The sequence below is a fragment of the Cyrtonyx montezumae genome, unplaced genomic scaffold (assembly GCF_038088225.1).
Source record: "Cyrtonyx montezumae isolate F1298 unplaced genomic scaffold, pur_monq_1.0 scaffold_13, whole genome shotgun sequence".
NCBI classification, from domain to species: Eukaryota; Metazoa; Chordata; class Aves; order Galliformes; family Odontophoridae; genus Cyrtonyx; species Cyrtonyx montezumae.
This window is the reverse complement of record NW_027071859.1, coordinates 28,415,127-28,436,454: the sequence shown is the minus strand read 5'-3', so window position 1 is coordinate 28,436,454 and position 21,328 is coordinate 28,415,127. Positions and strand designations below refer to the sequence as shown.

The following is a 21,328-nucleotide window of genomic DNA, read 5'->3' as shown; positions in this document are numbered from 1 at the left end:
ATGTCAAGCATTAAATGTCATCCAGGTGTTCTTGTACAGAGTTGAATGCCCTGCGTCTTCCTGCAGATCTCCCACAGATGCATCTAGCCTTCACCTACAGATGAAGAGCCTGCCACATTGTAAATTGTTCAATTGGCTGATCGTTCTCATTGTCAAAAATCCCTGAATTATTTTTAATTTGAAACTTTTTGGTTTGGCTTATAGCCAGATAAATTTGTTATGTTTCTATCTGCTAGGTTAGACAGCCCTTTGTTTTCCAGCACTTCCTCTCCAGATTTATATGCTTCAGTAATATTCACACTGCATGATTCTCATAAACTAAACAAATAGAGAAAAGTATGTTCGTATTGTACGTTATACTTGATGGTTGTGATAGCTTAGCTATCCCACAGCCAGGTATAAGCTCCAGCAGACAGTGTATCTACTGCAACTGAGGAGTTAAGCATAAGCTAATTCTGCAGAGTAACTCACTAGAAAACAGACATTATCCTGATAAACTATAGTAGCAATTCACATTGCCCATTGTCAGTATCTATAACAAACCACTAAGAAAAAACAACAGGCCATGTTAGAGTAGATGATACACAACTGAGATCCACCCTGAAAGTCTAAACATGAAATGTTCTCCTTATATGGACTCATCTCCCCACCCTTTTTTCCTTTGTTTTCTATAGTTTTCCAGCCTCATTTACAAACTGTGGTTATATGCAGCATGTTAGTACTGTTAGCATCATTACACATGGTGGTAATATCAGTTTAATACATTCCTCGTTCCTTATGTAACTGTAATAAACCTTGTCTAAGTAACATACTGGGAACCTGGGCGAAGCTCTTCACCCTTCTTCCCCACTCTTTCTCCTTTATGTTTCTCATGCTTGGTCAAGTGCTTTCTGGAGCTGCTAATATTAGGACAGAGTCCTGTAGTAATACACTGAGGTCACTGTTTCTGGATCAACAGCTTTGTACTTGGTATATTAAGCCACTTGGTTGGAATAATTCCAGCCTGTTCATACATTCACTGACATGTGCCTTCCCTCATCTTTGCTATTCTGCCATATACTGGCAAATTGCTATATTGGCAAATATCACCATCAGCAATTTTACAGTAATTTCCAGATGACTGAAAATGCTGAACATGAAAATGAACTTGAAAATGCTGAATGATCTTCACTTCTTGGATCCCACCACAAAGGTCTTCCTTTAACAGCGATTTTGCCCACTGAGAGTCTCTTCCCAAGATCAGTTGGCTGGCTACTCCTAATGTGTTTAGTATACCATCTTATAAACATTTTGATTGGATTCTCATACAACAATAAGAAGAGCTACATCCAAAGCCTGCGTCTATTATATCCATCCTCTGGCAATCAAACTTGAATCCCATGGGAGAAGTAGTTTAGAATGTAATCCCAAACTCACATACTATAGTACTATAGACAAAAAAAGGAGCAGATTTAGATTTGTTAATTATCATAATAAAAACATCTCCAAAAATAATGCCTCATATTTATTTCTATGGAAACCACAACAGATACAGAGAGCACAATAGTACTATTTGATAGAACAAATTCTCAGCTACAAAAAACTATTTTTCAACACAGTCTGTGCATTTTTGCCAGTGATAAACAGAAGCCTGCATGCCATGCTTGGAAAGCCGTGTAGATTTTTACAGGACATGGCTTGTCCTTTACGTTGCTGTTGTCACTGCTAAAACACCACCTGCTGCCTCACTGTGCTCACATCCACTGTTTGGTCTCCATAAATGTTCAAAAAGAATCAAAGAATATTAATGGGTACAATTCTTTCCACATAGAAGAATTCAATTTCATCTTTGCTTCATACACACTTCTGTGTCAGACACCATTTTGTCAGACTGCTCCTCTGCAGTCATCTGCTGTACAGCAACAAAAAGTAATGGAATATCGTGAGAAAGGTTGAGCCTTTACTGCCATATCACCTCTGACAATACAGGCCAACATAATAAAATAGGAGGCATTATTTCTAGAACAATCCTCATAAATGTTGTTAAGATCCCCTCTCAGTTTCTTCTCCTCAAGGCTGAATAGCCTCGAGTCTTTCAGCTTTTCCTTATGAGGGAGATGCTCCAGGTCCCTATTGATCTTCATAGCTCTCCACTGGACTCTCTCTTGATGTACCCTGGCTCTCTTGAACTGGGGAGATCAGAACTGGACACAGTACTCTGGATGTGGCCACACTAGGACAGGATGGAGGGAGAGGATCGCTTTCCTCAGTGTGGTGGCCACACTCTTTTTAATGCATCTGAGGATACCATTGGCCTTCTTGGTCACAAGGGCACACTGCTGGTTCGTGGCCAATCTGTAGTTCACCAGACATCCTGGTCCTTCTCTGCAGAGCTCCATTCCAGCCTCCATTCCAGCAGGTCAGCCCTGAATCAGTACTGGTGCATATAATGACACTTGTACTTAAAATATAATAACTCCTCCTTGCAAATCATTGATTTGCACCACAATGTCAATATTGGAGCTGAAGCCACTTATAAAAAATTCATAAGTTCTGGAATTTTTACTGCCTACTTTTCTAGCTTTTGAATTGACTAATAATTTCTGGACAGGACAGTTCATTTTCAGCAAGTACCTCACTCACTGGAGTACTCTAAACCCTGTATTCATGAAGAGCATATCGGCAAGAGCGCTGCTCTGTCAGTTGGGTTGTCCAGGGATCAGTTCTAATTCATCTGCTACAGAAATGCAATCAACTCAATTTCTTTAGTATGGATGAAGCACTCACAAACTGCAGATGGAAATTCCATATACATGAAACATATGAAATTAATCAGTGTTAAACATTATTTCCACAAAACCTTCCAAACTGAAATAATAAAACTTGCTCCAATATGTACTTAAAATCAACTTCTATTATCTTTTTACTGTTTTCATATTTACCTGAATTAGACTGGCAGCTGGATTCCTTCTTTTCTCAAAGTGTTTCTGGCGATGCTGTTCCTGCACTTTTAATGCAAATCCTGAGCCAAGGATGCCCTGCAATCCAATACAATATCTATCAGTAGATATTTTTTTCTACAAATATACACAATCAGCTACAAAATTTTGATCTGAAGTAATTGAATGTGTTCTTCATTTATGTTTGTACAAGGCAGTATAAGGCTCAACAGCAGTGCCCATACATTTTTAGACAGGATACTCCTTATGAGATAACATTTGTGGTACTATCAATGACTGTTTACCCCAGACATGCCCAAGTTCCTGCTAGACTATATTTCTGCAACTCTAAAGGCCACACACAGACAGACACACACACATATATACAGTCAGGAAGAAACATTCAGAGGTAAGCAAGCCATGAATAATGAAATGACCATTTCACAGAAATACCATACATACATAACAAAATTCATATCCGCAGTGCTTATTATAGTTTCTGATTTTTGAAATGTTAAATAAAATGTCTTACATAAGAGATTAAGATCATTTCCTCTCACCAATTCTCATCTAAATAATCCCCACTGTACATTCTAGAGGGTATGTAAAAAGCTGACAGTGAATCATCTTTCTTTTTTTTAAACTTTTTTTTATAAGATAAATAGAACTCCAGCTAGACAGACTCAGAGACCAAGAATGTTTCTCCCTCCTTGATTTGAAAAGACATGCCTGCATTACAAGGAAGAACATTTCCACTTGAATCTTAGCCAAGATAAATAAAAAATAGTAGAAATGCACAGAAGATTCACCCATATATTTTACAAATGGATTCAACACAAAAGTCTTTGTGAGGAAAATCAATCTCTGTATATAGATACGACACAAGGAACAAAAGTTCTGGCATCTCTTATATGTAAGGTTATTCATTTTTTACATGTTCTTTGCAGTTCTGCTAAGAGTAACGTTCTTGCTAGAGATGACTACGTAAAAAGGTAATTAATTACAATAGTTGTTATTAAATGTCAAAGATTCACAAACAGGTAATGTAATATAATTATTATTATGCATTATAACGTCACAGGTACCAAAATACTCTGCATAAAATAAAAAAATAAATGTAATACATTAGATGATTCAATACTGTTGGCAAATGCTGACTTTTAAGCTTGATTTGTTTATATTTTTAAAAGCAAATGCATTATTACAGCATACATATTTTATAATGATCTATGGATAATGAATCAAAGTATTAAAATATTGATGGGTTATATATGAAATAAAAAAATACAAATGTCACTTCTGATTTCCTGCTTATTGGAACAGGTTGCCCAGAGAAGTTGTGGATGCCCCATCCCTGGAGGTATTCAGTGCAAGGCTGGATGTGGCTCTGGGCAGCCTGGGCTAGTGGATGGTGACCCTGCCCATGGCAGGAGGATTGAAACTAGATGATCTTTGAGGTCCTTTTCAACCCAGGCCATCCTATGAGTCTATGATTTAACATTAATTTAAAAGAAATAGTTTTTCACAATTACTACACTTTACTACACTCAAAAATTAAATAATCTCACTTTTCTTTTAATAGAAACTAACTCAGAAATACATATCAACTGATTTTTTTTTTAAACTCTGAAGGTAAAGCAGTAATATATGAGTCACAAATCATAACTAAAGAAAGGAATTTCAGTCTTACACAGTAGCATGGTACCTAATTTAAGCTTATATCCCATTTTTGTCCGAGCAAAAATCTTCTACAAAACTAACATAACGACACCAACACCAAATCTTTTATTTGGGTGCTAGCAGTTCGCTGATATTGTCACAGAGTAAAAAACCTTAAACAGTTGTTCTTCACTTAGAAAGTTTCCTTCAGCTTTTTGCATCCTAAAAGCAGTACGAGCTACTGAAGTTTCTATGAATGTTGTACAACTTTAAGCATACTCACTGCAGGTAGTGCAAAGAAAGAAATGCCAAGTAGAGCAAATCCTGCAGAAAGCAACCTTCCGAGCCAAGTAAGAGGAGTTTTGTCTCCATAGCCAATGGTTGTCAATGTGATCTAAAAAAAAAAAAAAAAAAACCACACACAAAAGAACGAACATCAAGGATTACCAGAAGTCCCTCAGGGGTTAGTCTGTGATTATACACATGGCTTGAAACACTTTTTCCACTATGTAACTCAAGACAGATGAAATACAGATATTTCTAATAGAGAAACATACATAAGTAACGTGAATATGTTGTTCTATGAAGACTCAATACAGTCTATGACTGAATAAAACAAATAAATAATAAACATGAGAAAAAGAAAACTCAATAAGCAATGAATAAATAATAGATTGGAAGGTCTGGGATTTCGCAACTGAAGTAAATGATGAGAAATGATATAAGTTGAGCAGAAAAAGGTGTCCTTTTCAGTGGATGTACAGATGTTTCAGCTGCTTTCAGCAGGACCGTACATATTTGCACAACTACACAAATATAAATTTCACAGATGCCATATCAGAGAAGTACAGTAGTACTAAAAGGAAATTGAAGTTCAAAGACAAAATATTCAAATACAAGGAGCGGATAGTGGTTGCATTTTCTACAAGCCCACCACTACAATTTAGGCTGGGTCATCTTCTGAAACACAAAAATATGTTTATCTAAGGCTGGAAGGAACTATAGGAAGTTCCTCGTCCCTTCCCTTTTCCTCCTATAGGCTCAGATAGACCTTTGTGTGCCTCCTCACACAAAGAGAAAAGACAGTGCACAGTCCATGATTGTCCAACAACCCTAGGCTGTTGGATAGTGTTAGCTCAGGCCTGTGTGGGAAGAGGTCAAGGAGAAAGAAGAGCATATCTGCCTTTCCTTCATGAGGACGGTGCATTGATAGGCACACCACACAGATGTTTCAAAAGTTGTGCGTGTGGAGGTCAGCACCCTCACCATATAGCACCACGACAGAGGATACAGCACAGATTGCTGTATGTGCAAATCACTCTCCAGGCTGAGTACATTCACAGCAAGGGCTGCTGAGATACTGCTGTGTGGTCATGGTCTACAAAGTGTACCTCTACAGCAAAATAAGGCCAAAGTTCTAGCTTCATCCTATGCGTGCCTGTGATTTTCCCCAGTCTAATGAAATGCCCTCCAGACTACTCCTGGCCTGGGAGGTGTGCCAGGCCTGAACCGGGGAACCAGACTGGCAGGACCTACAGGCCCACGTGCTGCTCGGTGCAGCAGCCAGGAGCAGGACAGTCAAGTGAAGCATTTCTGAGGCTGGGTGGAAGACTGCAGGGACTGCGCTCAAGCAACAGCACACGATGTTAAAGGACAAAGATACACAACAACCGGCTGAGTGCCAAGGACTACAGGGCCTGTTATTAACAGCGAACATGTGCACAGAATTATTTTACATCGTGTACCAAATGTGGGCAAGTTCAGGCTTAGCAAATATTCTGGCAGTAATGAATTCTTCAGGAAAATGCCTTCTAGAGACAATATTTTGCTTCCAGCTTCCTCAAAGTTCATTCTTATGAAAGACAGCCAAGGCAATTCTATTTAATGTAGGGGTCACCACAGGACAAAAGAAGGAAAGTCTTTTGGAAGTAATTAGATTTCAACTATTTAAGGCTCTGTAGATAGTAAACAGTGCCTTTAATTGCTCCTATTGTTGGGAACAAACTGTGGATGTAATTTACCCTCACAAACCCATAGTGACTAAAAGAGAGTGAGCTGAAATACAGCTGCAGATGAAATTTCAAGAGGTTAATGAGTCTCAAGGTAGTAATGCTAGCCTGGAGGGACGCACAGCTCTCCACCACCTTGGGTACTTATCAGGTCTTGCTCTCCTTGCTCCTCTTCACTTCCCTTCCCACTCTACCTTCATCCCCTTTTCCCAGCTTTCCATCCCAGGAAAGCAGAATTACCCACGTTTGTGTGTCTCATTTTGGAAAGTTGAGTCAGCTCATGGAAACATCTAACAAGCACCAGAGCCTGCACAATGCAGGCAAAGGAAGCATGTTACTGAGACAAAATGATAACAAAGCAGATGAGAATGCAGCCTCCTTTCTCTCTGGCAGAGGTGATCTCTTGCAACCATGCTCTTGAACTTGCAGAGGGGCTTGGTTTGGTTTTATTTTGCTTAGCAAAAAGGGCATTCCCAGCTTTTAGCATTAGAGAGCAAGTGCAGAATAGTCTGAAGTTATTACGACCCAGAGAATAATGAAGCACCTGAACAAATAAACCCTACTGTCACCTAGCATCTTCTGAAACTGTTTAAGACAAACCTGAGCCTTTGAGATTTGATGTCTGACAGCTATGCAAACGGTCCTACACAACATGTCTACTTGATTTCTCCAAATAAAAGAACACAACCATATTAAACCCTTTTTTTCCCATTCTTTTAGGTCATGAAGTTGTCTATGCATAGCAGCAGCTTGTTACTTATTTTGGAGTCTTTTAGCTCAGAATGGTCTTTATACTGACACACAGGCATCAGAACCATACCATATCACATTACTTGACACCAAACAAGTGGATTTGATCTTGTTTTATATTCCTCTGATTATATAATTAAGAAAATATTTTTCCAGATATCCTCATAGTCCAATTCAGAAATAATCCTCACGATCTTTGTTAGTAGTTCAAGCAAATAACTGAACATATAGCTCTGAATGGCATAACCTTGGTGTAACATTAACTGAATGTGGTGTGGAAAACACTGGACACGAGACCATGATAAGAAATGAAATTGTAAGATGTGACTGATAAAGATGCTGACAAGAGTTACAGCTGGCACTATGAAGGAAGGTTGAATCTCATGGGGAGTTAAGGGAGAAATGACCTTAAGCCCAAAGATAACTGGGAGAATACTGGGGACCTTTAAAGGATTCAAGTCTTGCAAGAACAACGCTACCTAAGTAACTACAGCATAAATATCATACAAAACCAAGAGTAACTAGATCACAGTATCAAAAATACAAAATCTGGGTACATATGTAACAAACCTATGGAAGCAAATAGGGATGATTTGGGAGGAGGTTGGGGTAGAGAGAGGAACGTGGTAAAAAAGGATCAAGAAGCAGTAAATGGGAAATAATAGTGTGAGGATTTCTGCCAAACAGCCCTGTGTCTCTGATCACCACAGCTTAAGTAGAGGAAAATAAACCAAACAGTTTCTTTGGTTAGGATTCACTTCACCTAGCTTGAAATCTTACAATCTTTAAGTGTTTTAAAATGATCTAGTCACCCAAACTTGCATAACGGAAAGGAAAGTTCCTTCAGCAGCTAACTCAACATATCCTAAAATGCAGGACTGGACAGATAAGTCAAGGAACACAGACTCAAAAAAACCCACTGTGATAGAACTTGTGTTATATCTCATTGCTAGAACTAATAAATGTGCTAATAATAAGTGAGGCAAAATAATAATGAATGAGCTTAAATAACCTAGGTGCCTTCAATCAGATGAGATAGGACCCAGAGGGCTTCCCTCTTATCTAATATTTTTTCTGACATAATTTTATGTGCTGATAGCAGTACTTACCTTTTGAATCTTTACCTGACATCAATTTACTGAAACAGTTTAGTTTGCACAGACTATCATCCCATTAAATTTGAAAACCACCATCAATATTGACTCATTTGAGCTAGTAACTGTGACAGTATTATTCACTGTAAGCTGTTTTGTTCACCTACAGGTCACTGTGAAATGCCAGAGCCATTCTGTATCCAACTGTAACTACTGGATACTACTAGAAAATAATGTTTTATTAAAAGAAACTCTGTTAAATGCGTAGGAGAAACAGAGATCTGAATTGCATTACATTTGCAGGTAAAACTAAACTAAATGCTGCTATAAACATGATCAGTTCTAGCTAACATCAACACTTCTCAGAAAATCATGTAAGGTTTGATTTTGAAAGACCTGAATTTTTTTTTTCAGACTTTTTGTTCCCATGCAGTTTACTTTTTTTACTGTTAAACCATTTCTAGTAAATTTTGAGCTTGAACTCTCCATACAATGCACACTCAAAGCTGTGTTGAGCAGCACCATGGGAACTCCAACCATAAGAGTATTCACAGTAGAAACATTAGCATGATGCTTAAACTGCATATTGCGCAGTACAATGTGCAACTACAGTGCAGTATTCAGATGCAAATTAGTATGCCATATCCTGCCTTTTGTCTCAGTGAAAATTTATGGGCTTTAAAAATGAAATTCGTGACATGACCTTAGCATGGTACAGCCATCAAATAATTGGAATTAATGAGTGGGCTAATTGCCACATTCCAGGTCTGGTCCTGGGGTGGAGCATAAGTGCCTCCAAAAGCTTGAAATTTAAGATGACAATTTGTGCCTGACTTCCATGCAGTCTTTTCTTCTACTTCTGCCATCACAGAATTCAATCTAGGATTTGGTAGATATTCTGTGGTTTAAGTAAGAACAACTTTTGCAAATAAATCAATGCAACTAAGCATTGATTTCCCCTAGAATGCCACACAATCTGACCTTTTCAAAATCTGCATGTGGGTTACTCTGGCAGTAAAAACAACTCATGACTAAGAAGCACGTTATGCATTTCCCACATACTGTTTTACATATTATACCAAAAATACTATTATTAAAATGGCAAAGATAACAGGTAGAGGGGAACATAGATTTTTCAGTAATGTTGTGCACTTAAGTACATTAAAAATTTAAATGTATTCACATCACACACTGGGGGAAAGAAGAAAAGGTATAGAAATATACAATACAGATTGTTTTCAGGTTTTTGATTATAATTTGCTGTTTTTCCTGCTGATGTCAAAAAAAGATTCCTATTTTCTCAGTTGCACTACTTATCTGACCTATGACTCATACATTCTAGCTTCATAGTATACAAAATATTTTAAGCACCACTTTGTAAAATGATTATTTCTTAGCAGGGTTTTTCCTTGAAAAAATAGCAGTCAGCAGGTAGTGCAGAAGTAAATTCAAAAATAAAGATCATATCCCTGCTGTCTGAAGTGCTCAGGAGGAAAGTTGTGGACCTGACACGAGCCTCAGATGGATGGCAAGATTGAGATCTGGTTTGCTGAGTCTTTCCTATTCCTTGATGGTCTGTGTCCCCTCATCAGTATCTGCTGGCAGGTGGGTACAATCCTGTGCTAAGCCCCAAATATCTGCTTAACCAGTGCTAAGTCACACAAAGCTTTGCAGAGATGTAGGAGTTGTTTCCTGGGAAATGAAGTGTCTGAAAGCACACATTCCCAGATGCATGTGCCACAGCATCCCACCTGCATGACCTAAGGAGGGCTTCCTGCAGGACTCTGACAACCAAAAAAGGGGAACTGTGTTTGCAGTCTGCAGGAGACTGGGTACCCATAAGCAAAGTCATCGGCATCCCAAGCCAGATGCTTCAAAATTATGCCTATGTAGACAGGTTGGAAAGTTGTAAGCCAGATCTGGGTCTCAGCTTTTGGAGAAAAGTAAACATCCTACTGCTTTGGGATGAATTATTTCAGTTACAGATAGATAATCCACAAAACAAACAGTTGTGAGACTGAGGGCAAAACCTGCTTTGATGGTTTTAGCCCATGTGAATCTTATGTTCATTCACATTACAGAATAGAAGCATGTATGTCATTAGAGATTTTGACACTCATACCAAGGTCCAGGAAAAATATTTCTGTCCTTTTGTGGATGTGCAAATAAGACTCATTAGGTCTGGCTTTTCCTATCTCCCCAGTTTTGTGCGAGTACAACAATACAGTCACTAGGGAAGATTAACAAATGACTGTTCCTAGGATGAACAGATTTCAAACACACAGGCTAGTTATACTAATCAGAAATGACCCTGACCTTTGCTTAAAATGTAAATGAAACTTATTAAAAATACTTCTCAAAGATTCAGTGCATTTTGGAAAAGCCTTTTGAATAGCTCTGAGTCTGCAAGTACTACTGACTTCAAACAGAGACCATTCTAGCAGAGGATCTGAGGTGAGAAAGCTTCATTCCTGCATCTCTCTGGTCAGGAAAGGTAACAGACGCTGCTTCAACTCTCATGCTTATCCCAGGTAAACTAATGAGTGCTCTTGGTTATGTCAGCATTAATGATCTCACAGGCATTATTCCACTATCCAGACACTATCAGCACTCATAGTGCTCCACTGCATCAGAAGGACAAAAACCACTCAAAACAAAAACCAAACTCCTTCCCATTTTTTTTTTTTTTTTTTACTGCTTGGCAATAGCTATGCAATAGGCTTTGTTGGGGCAAGTATTCCAGCTGCTGTTCACATAACTCCCACATAGTACAGAGGTCTAGCTCATTACAGAGCATATTTCAGCAATAATAATAATAAAAAAAGCTATACACTGGGCCATAAAAGAACAAGTCAAATACTTAAGACACCTAGGTCGTCATTACTTCATTGTTCATTTAAAGCCTGGTTTATTTAAACACATAAGCATTCATATAGTCCTCCTACTTTAGCAAAAGCAGTCAGGCATGTACTTACATCCCACAGATTTCAACAAGGTAATTGATTTGATAGTTAAGTAAGACCTTAAATGTTCAACTAAATCAGAGCTTTTACACCTGTATAAAAGATTGGAGAACACTGTTGAACCAGAATGAGAATATTTATTCTTGCTTTTTGTCCTCAAGGCACAGGGAAGGAGAAGCAACTTCATTCTAAGGGCAGTGAAAAACATTTCCTTTCACTGCAAAGATGACATAAGAATTTTATTCCTACTTCCCTGACACTTCTTGCTCTGTAGCTCATAGCTCTCATTTGGATCAAAGCAGCTCCTCATGGGACAATACTATAAAACACATTACTGAAAAGATCTCGTTTAAAAAATGAAATGCTTTCTTCTCTTGGAGGTTCAGTGATCTGGTTTGCAGCAGAATCTCATAAACAGCTGTTCTGCAAGACGGAATAAAATGAACTATGGATGTACAAATGAATAGCTTTAGAAGGAAGACTCAGACCAGCTTTCTGCCAGTGGAAACGATTCACTGAACATCTCACTAAGTTAAAATCAACAGCAGGTGAAATCCAAAGCACTCCAGCATACTCATGAAGCAGTGCGTATTATTTTTGTATACTTACTGTGCCCCACCAGAGAGCATCTGCATATGTAGAGAACTGATTGTTTGCATCTTTTTCCACCAGATAAACCAGGAAAGATGAAAAGATGAGTACTAAAAATCCTATGTACCAGGCTGTGATTAATTCCTAGATAAAACAAAGCAAAGATTAATATCCATTTGAAAAACTGAACAGAATGGCACTTTGAAGGAGACACAGTGAAAATATTTATATACTTTTTTGGCATCTGAGTAATTAAAAGTCAAGTACTTTGCTGCTGATGCAAATTTTCTCTAAAAATGGATCAAAAATACTCCTTTGAAGCTCTAGGAACTTCACCAATGTATTTAGAATTACAGTAGCATGTGAAATCCAACATTTTCCACATATTCCAAAACCTTTTAGTATTTAATATGGCATTACATAACTGTAGTGATGCCCAATACAGCTGGTGTTATTTCAGAAAATTCTAAATATTCTGATCAAAATTGGTAAATATTTATTTCCTTGGATTCACACTGAACCCAATGAAGACCTCAAAACCAGCACTTATGATTACATACCTTACTATGTGCATAAACTACTGAACCTAACAATTTCCAAGTGCCTCCTCTTCGGTCCATGCGCACCATACGAAGGATCTGTAGGAAACGAAGACTTCTCAGTGCTGATGTTGCAAAAATGTTACCCTGAGTTTTTGCAGAAACAACTGCTATTGAAGCGATGAGAACAATGATGTCTGAAAGAAATATATTATAGAAAACATTAATGTCCACGAACCAATCAACAACATGTAGTGTTCAAGAGCTGACTGGGGACAAAAGAGAGACTACAGGTGGGAATCCAAAGCAGAGAATCCTGTTTGAGACAGGGTTACAAAGTGAGGACCAGAGTCAAAGTATGCTCTGGGAGATCTCTAGGGTGAAAATTGATGGCAGCTGTTTTGAAAACATTTGAATAACGAGAGTAGATTTGAAGGATCACCATGTTTGAACTTTGAAGACTGGTGTAGCGTAGTACCTGTACAAATCAGTAGACAGTCTTGAATGTTTTCCCCTTTCACACAGCAACTTTCTTAGTGAAATGCCAGAAAAGAAGAAAAAAAAGAAAGAAGACAAAAATAGAGCTGCCTCAGTGGTGAGAGTCAGTGGAACCAGACTTATTAGCTTCCTGTGAGTACAGACACTGCTCAGACATACAGTTTCTGGAGGCAACTCCCCTGAGGTACCATTTCCCGGAAAGGAAAAAATATAGTCCTGGGCACTCAGAAGCATTCTTTTAGTTGGCAGCCTGGCAAGATTTTTCCTGCAGCATAACAAGTGTTAGGATTTATTTCTTCAGGTCACAGATTCAAACTGTGAGAGCGAGTTTGTTCTGCATGAACTAATCAGCCAAATGCCCTTTGAGCCAGAACAGCATTTAAAGGGAGATGAGAAGATAACAGTGAAGGCACATGGATACTGTGAGAAGGAATAATGTTCTTTCATGATGACTGGGGCAGACACACTGGTGTGCAGAAAGTGGAAAAGGGCAGAATAAACTTTGTTACTTCACCACCTCAACATTAATTCTTTAAAAGCTTCAAGTCTTTTTTTTTTTTTAACAAAGTACATGGCTTATATCTTTGTATTTTTTGCTGTTTGTAGGTTGACATGAAAGAATCTAATCTAAAAACATATCCACAGATGAGAACTTCATGCTGACATGAGTTCTACCTCTTTTGCGTTAGGTATCAACAGTCATCCTGAGTCAAGATGGTTTTGTGGTTCACAGTGTGAAATCCTTGACACAAGTCAATAAAAGTTCACGAGTTCAAAACCAGCTGCATCTCATAGGAGAAAACAATCCAGGTCTAATAAACACCTAGAACTTACTTCTGGCTCAGGAAGTCTCAAAGCATCAGGCACTAGAGGCTGAGAAATATCACTGCATGCTTGCCCTCCTTCTGTAATCTTTCCTAACCACCCATTACTGTCCTGTGCCACTGTTGGACAAGTGGGCTGAGCTGCCTGTCTTCTGCGCTGATATCTTATGGTGCCTTTAGCTTCAACATGGACAGATCGTATTTGGCAACTATATAGTAGACTGTTGTAAAACTGAATTTGCTTCTAGATGTAAATCTAACAAGTTTAGAAAGCTAGGAACAGATAATGTATCCTGGCCGTCTCTGCGCAGAGCTCAAGAGCATAGTAACCAGCTGCAGCAGGTCTGGGTAAGAATTCAGAAACAGGATAATTGATCAGGAAAAGTTAAAGATGTCAACAACCCTAATGGAGACCATAAAGAAAAGTGTGGTAGGATTCAGCTCCATGTTGAGACATTTGAAATCGTAAGTTGTGAATCAGGTGTCTAATTACTACATGCAGCACAAGGCAATCACGTCAACTAAGCATGGTGTGCTAACCCTTAGGAAGGCTCCTGCTGACTTCTCAGCTGACTTGTGCTCAGGGCTTGGCACAAAAAGAGGATTGTTTCATCTGCCTGAATTTGTTTGTCCAGTGCCATCCGAGATGCCCTAAGGTATCTGAGACATCCACTAAGTCCAGTACATATGCTCATAGACTTGAGAAGCCTGTGCCCTTCTGGAGAAGTAGCTGAAGAGCAGGGAATATCATGTAACAGAGGACACCTCTATTTATCCCACTGAACTAAGCCCTAGATCTTGTCCAACTGGAAGTATGGATGTGCAGCACATACATACCCACCTACAAGCAAACATCTATATTTAGGAGTGTTTATCTGGATCTGAGGCTCATGTTGGGTGTGCAAAAAAAGCTGTGAGCAATATGGACTGTGTTGAAGGAGCATCCCTTGTTACTAAAAGAACATCACAGTTAGCTTGGCTTGATCCATAGCAGAGCAGTAATCTAACAGCCATTTCTAATTAGTGAGGGGAGCTAGTAGCAAAGCAGATATCATAAAAAAACCCAAAACAAATAAAAAAACAAGCAAAAAAAAAAAACCAACAAACAACCAGCGTTCACTCCAGAAAATAAATCAACCTTAGAACTTGAAAAATATCATCCAAATATTAGGATTATGTTTTTGTTCCAGAAGTGATTTATGTACTTTGAGAGTTCTGTTTTCCATCACTTGCTTTGAAAGTTACTTTTTTTTTTTTTTTTTTTTTTTAAGAAAAGCAAATGATTTGTCCCTTCACTTATTCCTCCCACTACCAGGGATTCTGGCAGCTTTTGTTATATCAGTGCAAAAAAATGTAAATTAATTCACTTCTCCCAGCACTGCACAGCATCTGCTGGGAATGCACTGTCCTTCTGCCACACAGAAGGTCTCCAGTCCCTTCTGACTGTGTGAGATGAAGAAGCCAACAACAGTGTAGCTCATTTTTCCCTCTCTTTACTATTGGTCTAGGAGTGTTACCTACTCATACAGAGATGGAGAGGCAAAGTGGTGAGGAAGACACAAGGGAGCAGGTGAACAGAAAATGCAAGAACACATGCTTAAGAACAGTTGGAGGAGGGAAGAGAGCCTTCCCAATCTACTGGTGTTTCTTTCACACCTTTCTCATTTTCTTCACCTCCTCACAATGCACTCCTCCAAAAAAAAAAAAACACTTCAGGCTGGGAATAGGGAAGGAAAGAGTGTGTCCATTTCTAAAGGCAGCCCTCTCTGGCTCTGTTTCCTCAGAGGCAGGCAAGCTGATTATTTTAGTGTAGTTTAGCTTGCCAGGAACAGGTGGAAGATAAATAAAAATAAACCTCTCCTGGAATGAAAACAGAGTCCAAACAAAAAGCTGCAACAGGTTTGAGTCACTTCTGAATAAGTTAAATTTGCTTTCTTATCAAGCATTATCTGTACTGGAAAATTAGAAGTTAAATACAGTTCTTTCCCCCCAAAGCTTTTACCCAGCATAGCTCAAATGTCATTTGCTCTAGTTTACAGGTGAAGTCTCCATGGTATTTCTATATTTTAAGAAGGCTTTGAGAAAATTCTATCATTTTCTTCTTATCTTTCAGGAACAAAACTGGAAAATTGAGAACTAAAAAAAGTCAGAAGGTGGGTTATGGGCAAAATCCTAATTGTATAGAAGTAAGTAGCAGGGTTTCAATTAACTGAGCTGGGACTAAAGTTTCACTCTATTTTACTGTAAAGCACCAGCAAATGCTTGTATGTGTATGAATAATGGGCAGTATAGTTCCAAACATCACTGCCATGAATTACTAGAAGACAGAAGTTTGTGAAGTGTATCTCTTAATTTTTTTCAAGATAATTTTGTGATCTTCTATTTTAAGTATCTCCTCAGCTATAAGATGGATTTTTATTAAATCTTCAGAAATATCTCTCAAATTACTATCTTTGCAGATAGTATCCTCCCTTATTAACTTCAGTCTGAGATTCTAGATCTTCTTGGCAACTCTTGCAGTGTTCAGGTTTTAACACTTTAATTTCAACTTTAAGCAAAATATTTTTTCATCTAGACCTTTCATCTAGCACTACTGAAAACCCCAGAGATTACATGTTAACAATTAACAAATTATGAATGCTTTGTTAATAGCAACTTAGTGAAAGCTTTTTGTCTGACAGTCGTGGTCTTTAATACCTGATAGGCCCAGAAAAAAAGAAAACTAATGAACCCAGAACGATGTATATAACATATTACATTTCCATTTTGTTCAATCTCATTAAAATAGTGACAGTAAGTAAAGACAAGTGAATAAAGCTCAGTAATGCAATAACCTGAAATGCAGTAATAGCTCATGAGGGGTGTGCCAATCTGAGTTCCTCACTTCACAGAGGATGTTAGGCCTTTGATTCATATACTATCAGGATAATCTCTAAAGTTACAGGAACAATATCAAGATGATGTTAGGAAATCATAGAGTTGTAAAATCATTTGAGTTGGAAGGGATCTTTAACAGTCATCTAGTCCAACTCCCCTGCAATGAACAAGTAAAACATAATTAATGACCATCTTCCACCTGCTTGTAGCTCATATATAGGCTCAAACTAATACACACACCTGCAATCTGTCTCATGCATCTTCTTCAAAATAAAATGCTAGTGACAGCTTTTTCCACATTTAATGCTTTGCCTGCATTTAGTTCTGATGGATTAGAAAATCTTTTCCTTCTAAGTAAGTTTATTAGTATAAGCCAACATGGGTCACATTAACTCTGTGATTTTTTTCAGTGTCTTTATCAGAATAGAAAATGAGTAGCACTTAATCATTTTAGGATCATTGTTATATTACCAAAATAGTATTATTAAAACTATTATAATAATACTATAATGATACTATAATAGTATTATTAATACTATTGTAACAGCAGCAGGACCAGTGCAATGAGAAAGTGTTAGAGAAAAAAACAAAAACTCACCTATCTCTAAAGATGTAGGCTTACAGAAAGACTCCAAAAAGGAAGGACCTCCAACAAAAGACCCTCTTCCAGTGGCAGTCATCTTTTAAATGAGGCCTAAGAGGAATGAAGCCTGGCTCCTCACCTTCTGGTCACACAGGAGAACTGCCTTCACCTGTGCTTCCAGGACTGACAAGGTCTTTTCTCCAGGTGCTCAATCAGTGGTTCAGGCCCTGACTCAGCAGTTCCCATACAGCTATAAATTCACAGGAAATGCCATGAGTTTGTGCTTGTTAAAAACATGAAGAAGTTGTAATGCTTGTCAATTACCATCTTTGATCCCACTACAGAACAGTACAGAGATGTGAACAGTACAAAGATGTACTGAGCTAGGATACATCTGTCTCCAAAAAGTGCAGGAATAAGTAGAGCATCTGAAAAATGTGGTTTATCTAGCCTTTTGCTTTATTAATACACTAAGGAAACTCTCTAGCAACTGTATAATAATATTTAGACTACACTTAGGATGTCCTTCTGAAGCTTACTTTCTTGGTTGAGGCATACTAGTTATGAACTAGAGAAAAGAGGTGTCTTGTACTGGTCATTTCCCATGAACAGTTCTCAAAGTAAGTATTTACCCTACATTTCAAGGCTATGCATGAAAACAAAGCAATTTAATCCCATGATTATAGAGCCACTGATCTCTACAATCTACTAAGAGTATCAAGCGGGCTTGAAAGTCAATTCCATATGGTTACAATGGTACAGGTTACATTCATACATACATACTGCAGCACAGTGAGCTATTATTCCCACTTGCTAAGGGTTTAAAATACGCTCGAATCCAGATTTATGACAACACCCACAGAAATAATTAAAAACTTCCTTTACTTATTTACTTATTTTGAATATGAAGAAAGGAAGAAAGAAGGAAGACAATCATAGGGTTTAAGGCAGGCTTCTGAATACTCAAACAGAGAGGTATTCAGAGAGGAAAATAATTTTATCATTATTCATTGAGCACTTGTTGAGAAATGTCACAGAATAGAGAAGGTCATTTCAACTGGCTACAAAAATGCTTTTAGCCTCAAAAAAGGGATTAACCGCTTCCCTCTACTGGTTCAAGAAGGCAAAGAATAAAATTCACCATTAAAGCATGATGCAATGGTTAATTTATAAAGAGGCAAACTGCAATGTTTTTGCCAGGTGGCAGCTCCTTTGCTCTGTGAATAGTCCCACTGCTACAAAATCAGAGGGATATTTCACATCATTAAAACAACAAAATCTGGCCTAATATGGGCTGAACTTCCAATGACCCTGTCTAAACATTAACCTCAGAAGTCAAGAATTTTCAACATTTTCATCTTAAAAACATGCAAAATCTTAATTGAAAAATAAATTTAGGATTGAATCTGTAATTAAATCTCCTAATAGAGATGATTGACGCCATATTTAGAGAGATGATGGATGTTACCATATTTCTTTAATTGTTTCATTGGAAGGAGCAGCACTATTTATTGATAAAGTCCAGTTCATTTTGTACAGGACTGTCAAAATCTGCAAACTGGGTTTCTGAAGACTACTCTGGAGACATGCAGCCTTTTTAGGTTACCCAAACTCATCCTTTGAAAAGTGATACATTGTTCGTAAACCTATAAAAATCATTTTTATGTCATCCACTGAAATATATCACCTGAACATCTCTAGAGTAATTTGGGAGAGGCAGGAAACTGAGTTCTGCACTTCCCTTGAAAACCTGAGTAGATTTGCAGGGGCAAGACCTCATTTTTTGCACGAAAAACAAAACAAACAAACAGCTAAACTATCATCATTAACAACAAAAAATCACAAGCAATACGAGATACTCTCAAGTTTTGCATACACTCAAGATAATAGTGCTTAGTATCTTGAGTCCTGACAAAATTTGCAATGTCTGAATATAGGCTTTTCTTTTCTGGTCAGAGATCAGATCTCTCTGCTTGGATGCCAGACAGGTTATGATTAATCGTCACCTACTAGTAAAAGTAATTGGCAGGATAACTTCAGGAAATTCTTGGGATAGATGACACTGTTTGATTTTTGCAGATGTTGTTGTCACTCCAGCCAAAAGGTCTTTGGGTTTTCAAATACATGACATTCTCTGGATGGAAACTGTCTTAATTGTCCTTGCTGGCAAAACACGTTGGTGATTTTGCTTCCTGTTGTAATTGTTTTCCAAGATGTGAAAGTACTTGGTATTTTTAGAAGGAAGAAAGTGAATTAGATTTGTGTACCAAGATATTTTTCAGAGATAAACAGATGAGTGTGAAAATTAACTTTTATTGCTGTAGAAGAACAGGAAGATAGGACTGCATAGTAATGGCACACAAAATTAAGAAGTCAGACAAAGCTGTACTACTCTCTAGGTTCTGAAGTAGAATTTAAGAAAAACAGAAGTTACAACTTTTACTCCCTTTTTTTTTTTCCTCACAACAATGGCTACATTAGTCACCAGCTTCAATTCTAAGGAGTGCACTGACACAGATCTGTGTGTAGAAACTCAGGTTTTCTTACTCATCAGCTGAGCCTTACTCCAGAGACAAGATCAAAACAGACAAATGGTCTTGAGCCTTTCTCTCTATATCTATTTTTCATTTGCAATGTACTGGAATCATATGAATAAGGAAATTATTTTAATGTGTGTATGGTAAATAATCCCAAGGATGGTACTCAAAAATAGTATGGAAGAGAGTATATTTTAGTAGGCCTATATAGACAGTGCACAGATAGTTTGCAAAGAGGGCAGCTCACCCTTAGGATGATAGAGGCTTGACATGAACTCCACATGGGAGGGATCTCCAAGAAGAGATCCTTCCCTGGTGGTGGTCAGCCCTTAAATGGGGTTTGGGAGAGGTGGAGCCAGGCTCCACCCCTTCCAATCACACAGGTATATCACCTCCACCTGTGGCCCATGGCTGACTCGGTGCTCACCTCAGGTGACCAATCAGTGGTTCAGGCCATGATTCAGCAGTTCCCATACAATGTGAAATGAAAGCAGCTTCCTGGAAATAGAGACATTTCTCTGGGATGTAAGTTAATTTTACAGAGCTCAAGTGTGTTCGTTTAGACAGGCAGCTCACCAAAATGCAGTTATATTTTCTGGCTGGAAGAAAATAGTAGGAATTAAAATTATTTATGATAAATTACATTAAAATTTCTAACATGCATATGAAGTAACACATGATGTTATTTATAAAATGTATAAAATCTTTATAATAATGGAATAATAAATGAAGTATAACAGTATGATATAAAATAAGTAATATTTCACATATTTTTAGTCACAGAAAATAAGCACTTGTTAACAGTGTTGTGTGCAGTGTGGAGCCAGGAGTTGAACTCGATCCTTGTGGGTCACTTCCAACTCAGGATACTCTCTGTATGATAATTCTATGATTTCAGGTTGTGGCCTGGGCTTCTATATGCAGGCTAACAGAAAATGTGGAGGGAAGTGGACATGGGGGAACATAAAACAAACCTGCTATAAAACTGCTGCTAAACATTTGCTCATTTGTTTGAAAGCTGGTTCAGCATTTGGAGTATTTTTCCATTGCATCCTAAATAAAAATGATTACCTTAAGATTCCTTGCTTTAACCACAGGAAACATGTAATCTTTCTAAATCGGGGAGGAGACTATCCCATGCTTTTTCCACATATCGATACCCAAACAGTACCACTGAATCCCTTTCTTCACAGGCATCTTAGTCTATCTTTTGCAGTAAAACCTTTTACCATTCAATGTAGCCATATGTTGCTCCCAAACAAAAGGAAATGAAATTGAAAACAAGTCCAGTCGCTCCATAGCAAAGCTAACAGAATTCAAGAAATTTGACATCTGTAGGTCAAACAGTTTTTGAAACAGAAAAACAATGAATATTTTCCAAAAGTATTGGATGTGATTTTTTTAAGACAAAAATGTCCTAGAGGCATTCAAGGCAAGGCTGGATGTGGCCCTGGGCAGCCCGGTCTTAGTGATTGGTGACTCTGCC

At 38.0% G+C, this 21,328-nt stretch overlaps 1 protein-coding gene across 1 annotated transcript in view; it reads right to left on the bottom strand.

Annotated features, from left to right (window-relative positions):
• The window catches only part of KCNQ5 (potassium voltage-gated channel subfamily Q member 5), a 244,422-nt gene that overhangs the window by 32,537 nt on the left and 190,557 nt on the right, over positions 1 to 21,328 (bottom strand). Inside the window, exons 4-7 of the mRNA XM_065730893.1 lie at positions 12,545 to 12,720; positions 12,003 to 12,128; positions 4,861 to 4,971; positions 2,922 to 3,017 (exon numbers count right to left, since the gene is read on the bottom strand). Coding sequence (XP_065586965.1) covers positions 2,922 to 3,017; positions 4,861 to 4,971; positions 12,003 to 12,128; positions 12,545 to 12,720 — 509 coding nt within the window. The remainder of the gene's footprint in view (positions 1 to 2,921; positions 3,018 to 4,860; positions 4,972 to 12,002; positions 12,129 to 12,544; positions 12,721 to 21,328) is intronic.